The 19,544-nt window shown below is 35.3% G+C and overlaps 1 protein-coding gene across 1 annotated transcript in view; it reads right to left on the minus strand.

Moving 5' to 3' along the window:
- Window positions 1-19,544, minus strand: part of LOC127879821 (tyrosine-protein phosphatase Lar-like) — an 88,400-nt gene that overhangs the window by 59,170 nt on the left and 9,686 nt on the right. The window contains 6 exon segments of the mRNA XM_052426873.1: window positions 3,109-3,390; window positions 6,978-7,218; window positions 7,220-7,251; window positions 12,942-13,058; window positions 16,771-16,953; window positions 18,853-18,885. Coding sequence (XP_052282833.1) covers window positions 3,109-3,390; window positions 6,978-7,218; window positions 7,220-7,251; window positions 12,942-13,058; window positions 16,771-16,953; window positions 18,853-18,885 — 888 coding nt within the window.

Genomic DNA, 19,544 nt, shown 5'->3' on the forward strand with positions numbered 1-19,544 from the left:
CTATAGTCGTCATGGTTTGAGCAAACTTGATCCAACAGGAACCATGAGAGAATTAATCATAACTGACCCGTATAGGCTTAAACAACATGTTTACAAAATCAAAGCCAAATGTTCACAAATAGGAAATGCAGACCAGATAAATTGAAATATGCTTCTGAAAATGTAAAACTGTCAAGCTGTAGGATTGCGGTGTTCTGAACAGGATTAATGATAGGTTTTAATTGTTTTCTTCTCAATTTATTTTGAAATGTCACCATTACTGAATTAGGAGAATGGTTTGAAAAGTACCATGTTGAACTTGGATAAGCATAAATTAGGATTGAAAAAAGGTTTTAAAATATAATGAGTACCAAAAGGACCAGTCTTCATGATATTGGCTGATGAGTCACCTTGGTTACAATTACCACTGCGGCGGCCATGATTTTTAAATGATAAAAATGAAAAGCCATTCAAATTCTATTCAAAATAATAAAAAAATTGCTGGTCAGAAATTATAACAGGAATTACTTTTCTGATAATCAAGCTGTGTTCTTAATCCTTTTTCTGTGTTGATAAGAATCCTTCTGGGACTCCAGAATAATATGAACTCAAACAGAACATGACTTTACATTTTCAGCGTAGGCTCAAGGTAAGTTTCAAAGTTATTTTACAGGTTCCATATTGCTGATTAAACAGAAAGTATCATACTTTTCACATGTGTTATATTTAAGATTATCCAGCTTCTACCAAAAATTATTTGTCATAACTCTATTACTATCAAGGCTGAAGCATTGATTTCCTCATGTTCTGTTAGAGAGCTCTTGCTGCTCCTATCGCTACCTCCATGAGAGGGTCCCTACAGAATCCCATTAGAGCCATTCAAGTGCAGTGTAGCCAAGAAATCAGGAGAGCCCACAAGCAGCCACTACAGACTCAATTTTCCCAACTGACACAAGGTCTTCAATAGGCCCGCCATGGGCTCCCCAGCAAGACTCTACGGCACACAAAGCTGCTCTACGGATCAATACAGTATTATTCAATACAGGTATGTAATCAATCAAATTTATGATTTGCCAATTAAAATACAAAGATTGTGGGTTGAGTTCTAACAGCAACAAAACCCATAATAAAACTTAAGCTTTTTCTAATGCCCGAGTGGGAATTCATTTGTTTATTGATTTAGAGGAAACTAGATAATAGATACAGCTATGAGCTTATAAGGGTAATACTAGTGTATAATAGTTATACTAGCAGGGGTATTATGCCATTGAATCATCTGGATACAGAAATATAGATTTATAATAGAAAATTGGAAATTTGTTAATCATAAAAAGATGGTGAATACATAATTATGCATATAAGTATATTATTATACAGTTTTTGTTAGTATGTTAGATGCTATCAAAGCCACTGCAAACCAATGCAGATTTTTGAGGACCCACACATCTGTGTTCTTAACCTTAAAATTTCATCAATGATTCTGATGAGTTCCAACCAAATTGTGTACAACAAATTAGAATTCTCAACTGATCAATATATTTTAAATATTATAAAAGAACAAGAGAGTCAAAGGCCCTTAGAAGCTCACCTCAACTGAATTGCTTGGTGAAGCAATGTTTTTTAACAAGCCACAATATTTTTTATTTCAGTAAAGATATCGTAATAAAACTATTTTTTATATCCTTGGCAAGTGTCATGATGAGAGGGTTTCAAACTTGATTTCTAGAATAATCAATTATTTTTTTTTACACCCAGATAAGGAAAACTTATCCGCCTCATGTCAGAAACATTTTTTCAATTGACTGGAATCATATCTAACATGGCATAAAAAGCATTCAAACAAATGTTCAGCCCAAGTTTCATGAACATAGGAAAATAAATTTGGCCACAAGAGTGTTCAAAGGCAGTTTTGATTTGACCTATTGGCCATGGTTTTGATAACACATAACACAGTTTTAAACTTGCTTTTGCTTTTATTGGGAAACAATCTTATGATGATTGTGCAATAAATGTTGCTACTAGAGTGTGCACAAGATTTGTTTTTACTCTGATCTAGTGACCTAGTTTCTAATCCCATGTGACCCAGTTTTGAACTAGGCTGCAACAAATGTTCTTAGAAGGTTTCATTAAGATTTCACAAAAAATGAGGTCTCTAAAGTGTTCACAAAGTAAACTTTTTTCAAAGGACAAGGGACGACACAACACACACAAAAGGCGATCACAAAAGCTAACCATGACCAAATAAAGCATTAAATTTCTTGAATTCTTTTTACTATATTCTCCAGTAAAACAAATTAATGCAGTCTTTACAACACCTGTCTTAAGCATATTTCAAACCCCAAAAATAACTGTCAATTAAATTTCTTTATTGGTGTCTGCCTTTCTCAGTGTTACACTGCTGTAAATCATTTGATGGAGCCTGGCTTATAGTAATTATACGTAGGTAACAGGAACAGGTGATAATTTATACTTATTTCAAGTTTTGGAGATGAGGAAAACTAACAATGGTAGAGATGGAACATCAAACAATTTATCATTATCTACAAGAAACAACGATCCCTTTAATGCTAATTCTACTAGAAAAACACATTCATAACATACTTACAGACACAATTAATAACATCAAAAATGTTACAATCAAGTTGAGATATATCATGGGCACCTTGAATTTTTATGTCAAACTTAAAGCAATCACGTACTTAACGTAAAATGTTCAATTATTTAGGATTTTATAGGAAAAGCTTATACCTGTGGTGTTTTTGGTGTTTTAAGTGTTATTTCCTTAAAGAATTGTACATATTAAGTTGTAAATTTTAATAACAAAATATGTCAGATTAAAATATATTTTAAATTTTATATAAATAACTTGTGGTATTTAAAAAAAAATTACTACAGAAAAAGTGTTAGATATAGTGAACTGACAGATAAGTATGTTATTTTAAAAATATTTAAGCATTCAAAAATAAAATAATTAAATCATTTAAATGATGCACATAGATCTGTGGGCCCTCATACATCTGGTTATTTGGATTATATTCCATAGCAAATGTTCTAAGAAAAAGCATTCCCTGCTGTCCCTAAAAACACAAACTTTGTCCACCACCGTAGAGGAAATCGCATCATACAAACCTAACTCGCCCGTCACAATTTCCATCGTGTGACTCGGAAGACTGCGGCTTGTCTTTGTCACAGCGATCACACGAAACTCGTATAGCTGATAAGCCTGCATCTTTTCAATTTTATATTCCGTATTATTAATGCCTTGAATTTCACGAAACGGTCCTGTATCCTGTTTTGCCTTATACTGGATGACATACGCAATGTCATCAGCATTGCCTGGCCTCCAAGAAAGCTTCAAAGACGCAGGTGTAATTTCTGATGCGCTCAGTTTTGAAGGCGGGTTTGGCAACGCTGTGCAATTAACAAATATGTTCCAGTTAAGAATAATGGACAAAAATACAAGCCAACAAAGGTTTTTTAACCGAAGACTTTTAACTCCACCCATCTCCAAGTTTTTGTTTCCACACAAAAACACAGCTTTCATTTTTCACATAATAACTCTGTGCTGAAAAACTACACACTGCTCTAAACTTTGAATAATCTAAATCTAAGGGAAAAGTTGAACTCCAAATTCCCACAAACTCCTATCTCATGACTTCTTTGCTGCTAGCTGTCTCTGTGAGAAGGATCACTAATTCCAATATGTTTGGCCACTAGAGAGTCTTCATGAGAACTGCTTACAACAGGTAGAAGATTCTTAAGACTTGATAACCAATTCACACGAGATTCATCACAGAAACAATTTGCAAGATCAAAATAATGCTCCTAGTGCTTCAATATAACCAACATATACCAAGGGTTTAAAATTACAATTATTTCAAATTAAAGCCAAAACACAGTTTCTATGGAATTTATTGTTTAAAAACAAAATTTCTTAATTAACTGCTCATAGAAAAGGAGCATCTGAATGCATGATTCCCACTTAACTCCCTCTGATACACAGATACACCATGGAACACTAATATACTGGTTTGAGACTGTAAATAGATAGAGAGGTTCTCACAGTTGCGCACAGCTGAACCAGTCCAACCAGCCTCCTAGTATCCCAGAATCCACTTGGTAATTACACTTCCAATAATACCCGGTGGGTCATAGAGGCCCACTAATGCCGACTGATAACAAACATGTGTGCCTCAGATTCTATGAGTTTGATAAGACTGGGCCTGTGTGATAAAAATCTAATATACTGAAATAGTTTAACTTAGTTGTTTTGGGCCAACAATATTATTCTTAATAGAAGACATATGGTTAGATGTTACACTGAATCTGATTGGATAAATAAACAAAGGTATGCCACATGGTATATTTCCTGTAAATCCAGTTGCTATGGTGATGTTGAAAGTGGTAGATATGAAATTGGGATTTCAGATTTGTTCAACGATTTAAAATAAGAATGACACTGCAGAATCACTGCAATCACTTTGGGTAATACAACAATGAAAGGAAGCATTAAAACAACTAAAAACAAAATGCAAGAAGACTTCTCGATGCCATACATGATGCAAAATTCAACTTAAAACATGTATTCATAAGCAAATTCAAACTAAAATGCAAACAAAGAATAAACTAAAAGTAACTAGAGGCCTGTTGGCAACATGTTGAGCAGTATGTCAATAATCCTTGAAATTATTTAACAAGTGGAACTATGCACTTGTTTGACCTTTGTTCTTTACTTTGACCTTGACCTCTGTCTGAAAGTATTTTGTTATTGCATGATGAATGACAAAGTTAATGTCTGGGAAGCTGTTTTATGATAACATTTGCCCTTTGACCTCAGAGTGTAACCTTGACATTTGAGGTAGAGAGACGGGCATTATATGCAACACACCCCTTATGGCAGTCATTTGTGGTAAGTTATTTTTAAATGACATTTTTTAATGACAAAGATAAAGTTGGGATAAGAAGTTTCATGGCAAAAGTTTACCTTTGACCTCTAAAGTGTGACCTTGACCTTTGAGATAGGAAATGACTGATTTGTGGTGAATTATTTGAATATCCTGATGAATGATTCAGTAACAGTACTCAGGACATCCCGTATCCTCATCATGGTCATTTTAGAGTAATTTTAAAATTGCATGATGAATGACAAAGTAACAGTAAAGACAAACTGTTTTATGTAAAATTTGACTTTTGATCTCTTAGTGTGACCTTAGAGATAGGCATGGATATTATTCGCAAAACACCGTCTTCTCAAGATGTTCATTTGTGCTACGGTATTATAGACTTGACCCAGTTACAGTCCGGACAAGCTTGGACCCATGCACACAAACAAGCATGCACATACACTCAACCATTGTCACTGTTATACCTAGCTCTAAGCAAGACGGCATAACAAAACTTATTTTATACTGAACTAAAAACTACACTGAAATGCTTAAATTGAATGTTAACTCATCAGCTATCTGAAATATAATCTCAAAATCTCATAGAAAGTGTTGATAACGATTCATTTGCACGAATTAAAAACAAAAGCTGTCACCATAAGATGACTTATGCCAATATGCCGCCTATAAACGCTCAATAGAAGTTATGAGCTTTTTTTCGAAACCTAAACGCAGATTTCCAAACCTAAACGCAGACCCTAATTTCATGGTCAAGGTCACAGGGGTCAAAATTTGTGTGCGTATGGAAAGGCCTTGTCCATACACACATGCATGCCAAATATGAAATTGCTATCTGAATTGACAAAGAAGTTATGAGCATTTTTCGAAACCTAAACGCAAAGTGTGACGGACAGACAGACAGACAGACAGACAGACAGACAGATGGACGGACGGACAGACAGTCCGATCACTATATGCCCTTCTTCGGGGGCATAATAAGATGCAACACAATTGAAAATAAAAAGCAATTGAAAAGAAATAAAGTTACAAACAAAATATAAAGCCTGTATCTTCAATATCATGATACAAGCACAATGTTCATTTCGACACAAAATATACTATCACTTACTGGGAGGGATGGCTGGGTAAACAATAATATAACTCATTAAGAAACAAATATCAAATAATATATAATAATTATTGGATAACTAAATTTGATATCAGTGAATTTCAAGTCGGCACTCTGCGTATAGAGTTGTTGTTTTTTCAGCCTTTTAAATAAGACAGGCATGACTCAGATTTTCAAACTTTACAACAAAACTGACCAAACAATGACACCTATGAAAATCAGGGCTTACCCTAACATTTGACTTGTTGATCAGTGGAGTTGATTTAAATGTGTTACTAAACACACATATATTTCTGTATACATTACATAAATCAAGCATTCAGAACATTTACAAATTTGGATTTTACAATGCACATAATGTTTGTTTATACTGTCATTAGGGTGAGCCCTAAAGTGCATGCAATTTCAGTATCAACCTGATAGCAAAACAATAATTTAACACTATGCATGGTAATGACAACACGTACATTGACAAGCCGAACTTGTTTCACAAATCATGCCTGTATGTGGCTATAAGAACAACTGTTACTTCAAAAACACAAGTGATAACTAACATTCCACAACAATACTTCATAAGTACAAGGAATATCAGTGACATTTTGACGATTCTTTTTTAGACAAACAAATAAAACTTAAAATACAGTTCAGTTACAGATAATCATACATATATTTAAGGGAAAGTAAAACCAGTTATAAGATCAACTGTACAATTATTTTCATTAAATATAAATCAATTAAAAAAAAATACTTCATTAAATAGCTACAAAATTAACAAAATCAAACTTTAACTTTATTTCAAGAAATTAATGATCTTTCTTAAGATTTACTTGTCAAAGAAAAATACTTTTAACAATTCTTAATCCATTATGACCTTGGAAAGAACAATTGACTAGAAGGAGCAAAAACTGTACGCTGGACATTCATGAAACATCAAGGGTCAAACAGAACACAAGGTCAGTAACAAAAACACAACGACCGTCACCTACCTTTCACTTTAATGTGCACTTCTTTCTCAATATTTCCAAGGTCGGACTGTGCAACACATGTGTAGTTTGTTGACTCTAGGATGTTTGAGACGTTGAGCACGTAACGGCCCCTGGTGGGCTCCTCGTTGGGTCGAAGGTCGAGGTAGCCCTTCCGCCACTTCACCAGGGGCATAGGGGACCCTACAGCAACGCAGTCGATGGACACGCTGCCGTTTGGCTCCACCTCCAACTCATCCGGCGGGGGGGACGGAGAAGTGAGGGGGGACACGCCGAACTGAAACATTGCACGGATTGGAGTAAGCAGCTGGAAACAACCTGTGTATACATAGTCATCTGATGATTACAAGGTTGGCTACACAGCTCCTTGCTGGCCCTGTACAGCGCGACGTAGAATCAGTAAATTGAACGTTCTGGGAAAACTGGGCTTATAATGCATGTCCATACAGGGTCATCCAAGATAAGCCTGTGAAGTCAGCATGGGACGACAATTCCCACACTTAACTTCATTTAAACAAAATATTAACATTAAAGCAAAAAGTGTCGTCTTTGATCAGCCTGTGCAGCCTGCGCATGCTTATCAGAGACGACACGTTACACACATGCATCAAGACAAGTTTTCCCCATAAAAAGGCTCAATTAATATTGGGCATGGGCATGTAGGCCTTGTTATATGTAGCCTGTCAATATGTTCTCTGTTCATAATACATACCAATTCAAGTGGGATAATACACTTTCTTTCGGGCTTTGGAATGTGCCATAAATCTGGACCCTATCAAAGATGGAAAACCCAGGACAGTGCGAGCACAAATCCTTATGCAGTAATAATAGGTTATTGATTGTAAATGTTCACTATGATCAATAATTTGGCCTTCCTTATTTTGCATCACACTATGAATATGTTAAGTATGATCATCTATATGTGTAAGCATTTACTTGTGAACATCATTTGCTATCCAGTTTTTTTTCATAACACAGGCTTATAATACTCTTAAAGCATACATAAATATGAAAATCTATCAGCTGTGGAGTGGTTGTTTACAAGACAGAGCTGTGCTTTGCTTATGGTTGCACAGTATATGAGTAAATAATGTGACAGGACATTGAGCAACCATGAAATAAACCAATCGAGTTTAGTAAGCATTTCGTGCTATTTTATGAACAAGATTTTTGCTCAGTGATGGATCTACATTTAGACAAGAAGTGGAAGCTGTCAACAATTTTGTTTTCAGTTAAATTGCCAGCATCATTAAAAGAAAATTAAAATGTTTTACACATTAAACAATATTGTAACTGTCATGAGCAGCAATGGTGGGGAAAGATAGGATCACATTTTTACACTCCAAATGTGAGGTATGGGGAAACCCTGACTTTCCAGCTTTCAAAATCACCAGATAGAGTGAAGGGAAAAACATGATTGGCACTTGGCACTGATTTACTGATACAGCATTATTTTTAACCCTTTGCATGCTGGGAAATTTGTCATATGCTAAAATGTCGTCTGCTGAATTTCTAAAATTAGCATTTTCTTCGATTTTTTTCACAGAATACTATCAGAATAGCAAACAGTTTGGATCCTGATGAGACGCCACGTTCTGTGGCGTCTCATCTGGATCCAAACTGTTTGCAAAGTCCTTCAAAATTCGGTTCCCGCACTGAAAGAGTTAATAATAAAATTGAGTGGTTGCAATTACAGAATGAAACTTATGTCTTCATTTTGCAATTACCATTAAATGTTGTATATTGTATTTTACACATAATATTAAAAAAACATTACCATATGGAATGGCAATGTGTTCAGATCTTTGAATTTACAAAATGTATTTGTTTCAAGACACAAGATAAGATGTTGGTATTTTAGTACTGTTTTACAACCTCTCAACAAAGCAAGAAGCAGTTATTAAATTTTGACAATCTAAAACTCACAGAAGGTACAGTATAGCAGATTCAAAATCCTTATGAGCAGAAACCCAACCCATGCAGTCAATTTTTTTTTTAAATACAAACATGTTTTGATCATTTCAGTTTTCAGGGATCATTATCAAACATTCTTGTACAGTGGGTACATCAGAAAGAGCACGTATACATCCCACTGGTTCTTATAGAGATGAGATCAGGCCTGCAGACGGGGGACCAGTGGGGAGGCAGAAGAAGTGAGAGATCTCAGTCCTTAGTCTGATAGGCAGGGCTTATCAGGTAGCAGCAAGGAAATGAGGCCAGGGAGGAGATAGCTGGCTGATAAGTCCCTGCTGTGGTACTGACACTGTGCCAACACATTACTCAGAGACTAAATATTGCCTAAAATACCCTCATCCTAACAACAGTAAAATAAGTTAGACTCCGTATGTCTGATGCTGCCTTGATTGCTTTTTAAAAATTTTAATTAAATTTGATAAAAAAAATAACACAGTTCCTTTTGAACATTTTATTACTGCTTACTATTTTGTGCAGTAATGCTTATGTATTTTTTTAAAACATAAACTATTATGTACAATCAGGATTTTTCTATTAAACAAAAATAATGATAATTTTATTCATGACAATAATATTTATAATTATGGATAAGTATATTTAAAATAAATCATGGCCCTGAGCGCTCACCTTAGTTCAAGCTACAAGAATTGTCAAAGACTTTACCTGGTAACAGAGGTTTTTACCCTACTGGACCAACCTGGCATGGCCCTGATTTAAGTTATGGAAAGCATTCTGACAAAGTATCATGAAGATTGGAAAAAAATGTGGCCTCTATTGTAATAATGAGGAAAAAGTTGACAATATACAAAGCAGGATCATGGAAGCTGGACATCAGGTGATCTATATCGCTCACAATGGACAGGTGAGCTGTGAGTTACAAACAAAATATAATTTTAACAGTGAATTACAGCCATGGTATACTATGGAATATAATCAACCTTAAAATGTGCCCACTTATAACCCAAAATAAGCAAATTAGTTGAATTGATATCCCCCCGCCAAATTAATTTTGTTTATGGATGGGTGTAGAACTAAAAGAAAAGGTATAAGTGAAGGGTTGTGCCTTTTGCCAATTATTTTTTTAAACTCTTTTGTACCTATGATGGGTTTGCAGACAATAAAATGCAGATACTATATTTTTCATGAATCAATTAACATTGATAGTATAATGACAAAAGGAGAAATTGCATGTTATGAGCATTTTCTTAAATAAAAATCTTACATACTGAGTTACTGCCCTGAAAAGTAACAACATACAAAAATAACAAAGGACAATAACTCAAAACTAAAACAGAGGAGGTTCCTGAGCGTTCAATATTTATTTGGGTGAATTAAAAAGTCTTGCCTTTTCCACGAACACATTCAATCTTAATATACACTAAATTTTCAGAGTGTTGCAGAGTGAACACATCCCCTATGACATATGTGGGAATAACATAAACAAGCAAATTCGTTGAATTGATATCCCCCGTCAATATACTTCTGGACACAAAAGTTTTCTGGACGGATGGACAATGCCAACATGCATCATCCTCTTATCCATATATATACTTATACCAAGTTTCAATGAAATCCGTCAAAGCACTTCCTAGATACGGCTCCAGACAAAAAAGCATTTTTCAAGATACAAAGGGCCATAACTCCGTTATTAACAGATGGTGTACAATGCCATTTGGCGTGCATCATCCTCATACCCATATATATACACATACCAAGTTTTAATGATATCTGCCAAAGCACTTCCAAGATATGGCTCCGGACACAAAAATGCCGGCCGGCCAGACAGACGGAAGGATGGAAAGACGAACAGAAAACGCCAAAACAATATCCCTCCGCCTATGGCGCAGGATAATAAGTTTTTAAGGTTAATCATCCGTTATTGAGTACAACCTAACATGAAGCATTTGTGTAACCTTGACCCTTGATGTGAATCATATGACCTGACATGAAGTATATTGTGTGATGTTGACCTTAACCCTAGACATGAACCTTGACCTTAATCCAAGACATGAATCTTACATATGACGCACAGCAAGGAAGATAGAGAAGAATCATGGAAGGTTATTACAGAATCCACTGATGCATAATAAAATAATGGCTAAATAATAAATATTTCTACAAATGTGTGACCTTTGATGTGTGAACTTGACTTTGGTCAAAAACACATAGGTCTTGCACTGCCTGATAATTGAGATCAATTACATCAGGACATTTTCATTTGAGAATCCATTTTAGTATTGTAGAATTCTCACCAAATAAGGCATATTTAATCAAAATGTGTGATTTTGACCTTTGTGTGTGACTTTGACCATGACCCTAGCAACCCGGATCTTATATTTGAAACTCAGCTAGATAATGGAGAACAATTGTGGACAGTTATTACAGAATCCCTTGATGCATAGTAAAGGAATGACTAAATAATGAATAATTCATCAAATTTGTGACCTTTGACCTAAATGTGTGACTTTGACCTTAGCCCCTAGGATTATGGGTGTTGAATATAAATCACCCCCAGATGAGAACAGCTATGGCAAGTTTCATGACTCTGGCTCATGTGTTAATGAAGATAAAGCTCTAAGCTTATATTTAAAAGCATTTTTTTCAAGGTACAAAGGGCCATTACTCCGTTATTAACATATGGTAAACGATTCCATTTGGCGTGCATCATCCTCTTATTGATATGTATACTCATACCAAGTTTCAATGATATCTGCCAACGCACTTCCAAGATATGGCTCCCAATACAAAAGTGCAGGCCGGCCGGACGGAAAGACCGACGGACAACGCCAGAACAATATCCCTCCGCCTATGGCGGGGGATAACAAGGCTCCATGTATCAGCTGGAATTGATAAAGCTTATGTCATTCACAAATCCAGATCTGTACAAGCACTGCATTTACCACTCCCTCCATCCATTAATTATTCACTTTCCAGTCATAAAATTAGCTGAAATAGAGCTAATCAATTTAAACCATTCACTGTTTTTGCCAGACTGATGAAATTCGTTTCTTTCTGGAAAATGAACCTCTGAATGAAAATTTATTTTAGTTAACGAATATGTTGATAAGCCATCAACAAGTTTAGAGGGTGGCGAGTGAAGTTTAAAGCAGAACAATCTAGTTAAATTTGGTTTATTTAAGATTTTTTTTTCATTAAGAAAAACATTGCAAAGCAAAATAAAAAACCAATACCCCAGCAGTGGACTTCTGTGATTTACAGCAACTTTCAAGGTGTTAATTGTTCACAACTGCAACAACTTTCATTGTGTTAATTGATCACACCAATACAAAACTTGTTCACAGCCCCAACACCTGTGCACGTGTGTACTGTACATACCTACTGTGTGCATTCAGATAAAGAATGAAACATTCTTGAGAACTTGTGCTCTGAATTTTATCTCAACAATTATGTTTATACTTGTAATATAAGGTAGCAGTGTAAACAAAGCTTCCATTTATCTTATAACAAGATTTTGTTCCAATCATGATGAAGAATACCCCCTTACGCCAAATGTCTTAATGTGTAGCCAGTATATTGTTATTTAAAATCTAAGATCAAAAAGCGACAAAAAATGTTCATATATTTTTTATGTCGGAGGATAATAATTACACATGCACATCTTCATACCATGAGGAACAATGCCTGCATTTTTGAATGCTGTTATGTTCAAAAGTGAAGAAGAATGCCTGCGGACAAAATTTTGGTCAACTGACAGACAGACATCCACCATAGCATTTAAATACCCCCTTAAAAATATAAATGACTTTTATTATGACCAGGTTTGATTCACAAAGTGTAAAGCTAATCAGAAATCTGGCACATTAATGACATAATTATAACTTCTTGTAAGATAATTCCTTTACTGCCATCTAGTTTTGTAGGTCTCTATTCTATAATGACATGGTTATAGATCACATAAATTTAATACTGGGTCAAAAAAATCGTTTACTATAATTGTGATGAAATAAAGGTTTGCACCCATTGCTACCTTACCTTTTACATAAAGCATGGCAGCTGATGAGTAGGCAACTCCTATCTCATTTTCTGCTACACATTCGTACTTTCCGATGTCTCTTTCCTGGGCTTGTTCAATGATTAAATTTCCGTCATCTAAAAAGGTAGAAATGTAGTAATATCCTGCATGAAACAGGGAGGCAACTCAAAAATGTCACACACTACAGCAGCAATTACCTCCCGTTTCCATGATTAATTATTATCTTTTATCTTGTGATCCATATGTTGCCATTTATAAACTTTCAATTCACAGATTTTGGTATTGAAACTAAATGAAAAATTGAAAACTAGTCCATCATTTGGCATTATGATTATCAATGCTTTATATTTTCTCGTTATAAATGATAATTGCTTATGATAAACAAGAGCACCGCCTTGCGGGTGCAGACCGCTCATCTATTTTCTTTTTAAAGGTGAAGGGACTCACAATTTCAATCACAAAGGAGGGAGGGGTGGAGTGAAGAGGGGTGTATAGTGTGGGTGTGTGGACATTTATTACATTATCTTCCAAAAATGCCAAAAAAAATGCAAAAAAAAATAAAACAAGAGTTCCGTGGTCGGAGATGACTGCATTGAAGCCGGATTTTTGATTTAAATGACAGGAAAGTACCTTTCGTGTTTTTGTCAATGCAATACCTTGACCTTCAAATGAATGACATTGAAATGAATGACCTTGAAATGACCAGTGGTCATCTAAGTGTGCTTGCAAACCTTTACGTCAAGTTTGAGATTCTAGGTCCAAGCATACCAAAGTTATAACAATTTTAACATTTTAACATTGAAGGTCACAGTGACCTTGACCTTCAAATGAATGACATTGAAATGAGCAGTGGTGATCTTCTAGTACTGGCCAACCTTTATGTCAAGTTTGAAGACTCTAGGTACAAGCATACCAAAGTTATAACATGGAATAAGAACTTTAACATTTTTACCTACCAAAGTTATAAGAACTTTAACATTTTTACATTCAAGGTCACAGTGACCTTGACCTTAGAATGAATGACCTTGAAATGACCAGTGGTCATCTAAGTGTGCTTGCAAACCTTCATGTCAAGTTTGAAGACTCTATGTCCAAGCATACCAAAGTTATAACAATTTTAACATTTTAACATTTAAGGTCACAGTGACCTTGACCTTCAAATGAATGACATTGAAATGACCAGTGGTCATCTTCTAGTACTGGCCAATCTTTATTTCAAGTTTGAAGACTCTAGGTACAAGCATACCAAAGTTATAACATGAAATAAGAACTTTAACATTTTTACATTCAAGGTCACAGTGACCTTGACCTTCAAATGAATGACCTTGAAATGTCCAGTGGTTACTTACTAGTTCTGGCCAACCTTCATGTCAAGTTTCAAGACTCTAGGTCCAAGCATACCAAAGTTATAACAACTTTAACATTTTTACATTCAAGGTCACAGTGACCTTGACCTTCAAATGAATGACCTTGAAATGTCCAGTGGTTACTTACTAGTTCTGGCCAACCTTCATGTCAAGTTTCAAGACTCTAGGTCCAAGCATACCAAAGTTATAACAACTTTAACATTTTTATATTGAAGGTCACAGTGACCTTCACCTTCAAATGAATGACCTTGAAATGACCAGTGGTCATCTGTTAATCCTGGCCAACCTTCATGTCAAGTTTGAAGACTCTAGGTCCAAGCATACCAAAGTTATACCATGAAATAAGAACTTTAACATTTTTACATTCAAGGTCACAGTGACCTTGACCTTCAAATGAATGACCTTGAAATGACCAGTGGTTACTAACTAGTTATGGCCAACCTTCATGTCAAGTTTCAAGACTCTAGGTCCAAGCATACCAAAGTTATAACAACTTTAACATTTTTTATATTGAAGGTCACAGTGACCTTGACCTTCAAATGAATGACCTTGAAATGACCAGTGGTCATCTGTTAATCCTGGCCAACCTTCATGTCAAGTTTGAAGACTCTAGGTCCAAGCATACCAAAGTTATACCATGAAATAAGAACTTTAACATTTTCGAGCACGCCGCCACCCTGCCCGCCCGCCCGCCCCCCCGCCCGCCCGACAACATCAATCTATAAGCCGAGATTTTTTCGAAAAAAATCCGGCTAATAAAAAATTCAGGGGTGGGGGGGGGGTGGGTGGGGGGGAGGGTATTCTTGGGTGCGATGGTTGGACGGTATTTCAAAAATAAAATAATAAAAATAAATATTTGTGTTTTTTAACTGTTTCAAAAAAAATAAAAATGGGGGGGGGGGGGGTATAGTGTGAGGGTGTGGTGGTCATTTGTGAGATGATCTTAAAAAAAAAACAAAAAAAAAATTTAGGAGGGGGGGGGATTCAGGGGAGGGGGGAGGGGGGGGGGGAGGGCACGGGGTATGGTTTGGGTGGAGTCTATTGTGGTATGTCAGGTAAGAGTAGTTTTGTCAAAGTATCAATCAAATCTAATCATAAATATAGAAGTTATGGCAATTTTAGCAAAATTTAATAATTTGACCTTGAGAGTCAAGGTCATTCAAAGGTGGACCTAAAGTGGACCTTAACACAAAACTTAACCAAATTTTCAATTTTCTAAGTATAAAAAGGGCACATAATTCTGTCAAAATGCCAGTCAGAGTTACATAACTTTGCCTGCACAGTCCCCTTATGATAGTTAGTAAATGTTGCAAGTATGAAAGCAATAGCTTTGATACTTAAGGAATAAAATGGACCTAAACACAAAACTCAACCAAAATTTTCAATTTTCTAAGTACAAAAAGGGCACATAATTCTGTCAAAATGCACGCCAGAGTTATCTAACTTTACCTGCCCAGTCCCCTCATGATAGTAAGTAAGTGTACCAAGTTTGAATGCAATAGCATTGATACTTTCTGAGAAAAGTGGACCTAAACGCAACACTTAACGGGACGCCGACGCCAACGCCGACGCCAAGGTGATGACAATAGCTCATAATTTTTTTTCAAAAAATAGATGAGCTAAAAAGATGATCTTTGATCTTTAGTATATTTGATATAAAAACTATTGTGTCTTTTTGCTCATTATCTTAATCAAAATTAATAAATGGAGAATATTTGTTGGATTCCGTGGAATATTGATTATAATTCATGAGTGATCATAGGAACTTATATTTTTACAAGTGACACAGCCACTAGTGAATACTTGAAGTTTTCTATGATCACAAGTGAATTAAAATCAATATTTCACCAAATCGAACAAATTGTCTTTTTAATTATGCTTACAAATGATTTACTTTTTTTGGATAAAATTAAGACGTCGTAACATCATGAAAACGTCATTTCACATAATAACAGTGAAAATTATCGTTAGTTTTTACTGTTTGAAAAAGTGAATTACCAGTTTTAATTCACTGCATAAGAATAAAACATTATACCAAGTATAAACAGTACTCTAGCGTGGCATTAAAACTTAAATATTATATATACTATATATACTATAGTATCTGACACAGGTGCGATGTGTACGTACGACATTTACAAAAGTTTGTACGCCCAAACATTTCTATATACATATAACTGAGCCTTGTTCTGAGAAAACTGGGCTTAATGTATGTGTGTAAAGTGTCGTCCCAGAATAGTCTGTGCAGTTCGCACAGGCTAATCAGGGACGACACTTTCCACCTAAACTTGATTTTCAGTAAGGTGGGACTTCCTTGAAACTAAAAATACCATAAACGCGGAAAGTGTCGTCCCTGATTAGCCTGTGCGGACTGCACAGGCTAATCTGGGACGACACTTTACACACATGGATTATGCCCAGTTTTCTCAGAATGTGACTCAATTGTGTAATATCATCCTACTTTCAGTATTGATGGTGATACGAGTGTCCGATATGTCGATGGGCAGATGGTCCTTGAGCCAGTAGATGGTCGGGCGCTCCATGTCGGCAGCAGACGCCTGGCACTCCATGGTCGCGGACAGACCCTTCTCCACGTTAGACAGCTGTGGGTTGATGTCGATACGCGGGTAGCCCTGGGGTATACCTGAGGGGGAGAGGCATATTGGTCAGAGAGGTTAATAATAAAGTGGCTTGGATGCTTAAACTCTCTGAGGCTACACCCTACAGGAGCCTGGTTATGCCAGTTTAACATGGGCCTAGTCTATGACCAATAACTGAAACAGGTCTGAATGTATAGGTTTGCAGTAAACTGATAACTTATTTGTATACCAACACCAAACAATTCTTTAACTCTGTCAGTGCTGGAACCGAATTTTGAAGGCCTTTGCAAACAGTTTTGATCCAGATGAGACGCCACAGAACGTAGTGTCTCATCAGGATCCAAACTGTTTGCTATGCTGATAGTATTCTTTGAAAAAAAATCAAAGAAAATGCTAATTTTAGAAATGCAGCAGACAACATTTTAGCAGACAACAAATTTCCCAGCATGCAAAGGATTAAGAGTGCTGTGGCTCTATTCATCAAAAGTTATAATATACGTACACCATTTGAAAAACACATAAGTGGCCATTCAATAAGTACATTTTTTATGCACATATTCATATACTTCCGAAACACATCTTGATATGAAAACCTAAGATTATATATTAGTTGACACTACGCAATAATGTAAAAGAAATTATGTAACAACTAGATTTGGGCGAAAGCAAATATTGGTATTCATAACAAAAGCAACACATTTAGACAAATAATTATTATGTGATGAAACAAGTATTCAGATATTTCTTACACATATTTAACAAAAACCACAACTTTATTTGTGGAAAAACGTAAGAAGTTCAAATACATGTACTACATAATGCTCAGAAAGTAATGCATACATTTATTTTGTATAATGACAATACATTTATTTTGTATAATGACAATGGTTTATATGAGAATATGTGACTATACATGCTTACAAATATCTGGAGTTCATAATCAAACAGTAGGCATTATCTCTAAAGGATAATAATTCATTATTTTTTCATAAGATTAACTTAATACATTTAATATAATTTTGAAGACCATACCCTAAATTGAGGTTTCTTTATAACAATGCAAGAATTATAAATAGTCTGAAATGTTAAAACCTGATAACTATTTTGGATACATATTGGTTAGTACAATTCTCAACCTTATATCTACAGTACATGTTATACAGCAGTAAGCAGTGTGTCGCAGCGCCAAGTGATAGCATCACTTCGGTTACAAACCACTATCTTTGTGTGTGCCGGATTGATGACACACCACTATCATAGTGGATTATGTTCACACAGAGTGATGGGGCATTTCTGCAGTAAGAAAGGCATGCAAAGTTTTAGCAGACGATAAAATGGAAGACAACATTGGGAATAATGACATTCAAATTTGGCCATATTTCTGAAATTTGGGGAGGATCATGTCAATGTTTCAATCATAAAATGTAAGATAAATCTATAGGTGAACCATTATTTTATGTCTATAACAAAAGGAAAATTAAAATGATAGATCTATCTTGACTGAAACAACTGCTACGGTAATTTGAGCAAACCAACTAAATACTGGTCAAAATGTCTATGACCTAAGTTCTTGAAAATGAAATATACAAAAACTTCTATAGCAAATTTTGACAACAAAAAATTGTATACAAATAATGTCTATATCTATCAAGTTTTATTAAAAATAAAAAAAATGAATAATAATTTATAAAACGTTGCTGCCAAGGTTCAAATCACTATACTTTATTGTTGTTCTATTCTTCAACATTCTGTTTGTTTACTTTTACAGGCATTTTTTTCTTGACTGTTACATTGTGAATTCTAAATCTGGATAGATCTGGATAAAAAAAGACAGCCAATGAACATCACTAAAGCAAACAAAAATAATGTAAGATGGCCGCTTGAACGCTACAGCTAGAAAAGTGGTAAGGGGAGGGTTGGGTCAACATGTGTGTCTTTGTTACCTTTGTACTCTAATTTCCACTCGTTAGACGACTCTGAAATCATGCAACCATTCCATGAGCTATCCAGGGTTAGTGCAATCTTTAATGCAGAAAAATGTGCATAGGGGTCTCAAAAAATTAATGCCCACACACAAATAATTTAATAATAATGATTATCAGAAAAAGAAATAAAATTCTAAAGGTCCATTGAGTGGAGATTGAAAGGTAACACTTGTAGCACAAAATTGTGCAAACAGGCTGAGGTAGGCATTTTACAGCTTATGAGTTTCAGACTGCAAGAAATTTGAAGACAAAAATACAAAGAATAATTAAGATCACAAAGTCTCAGACGAGGACAAACAATAAGAGAAATGCCAGAATAAGAGAGTATTGTTAGAGACTAGATAGGAAAATGTGAAGCAAGAAAAACATGAGCAGAAAAATGATACAAACGGACAGAGCATTTGGTGCTGGCTAGCAAGCTGCAGAGGCGCTTTTATAAAAGGGAGCTAACTCTTTTTCTATTCAGCAAGCTTAGCACTAGAGTTGCTTCCCTTGTCAATTTCACTGCTGTTATGTGGCAATCTTGTGCAGTTTGTCACCAATGCAGCAATGTGGTGTGACATTTAATTATACTGCCATAATTAAATTATATTATGCAATTGAATATTCAATGACCTGCCAGTGTGTCCCTCCACACACATTTTATAATT

The sequence above is a fragment of the Dreissena polymorpha genome, chromosome 4 (assembly GCF_020536995.1).
Source record: "Dreissena polymorpha isolate Duluth1 chromosome 4, UMN_Dpol_1.0, whole genome shotgun sequence".
Lineage (NCBI taxonomy): Eukaryota > Metazoa > Mollusca > Bivalvia > Myida > Dreissenidae > Dreissena > Dreissena polymorpha.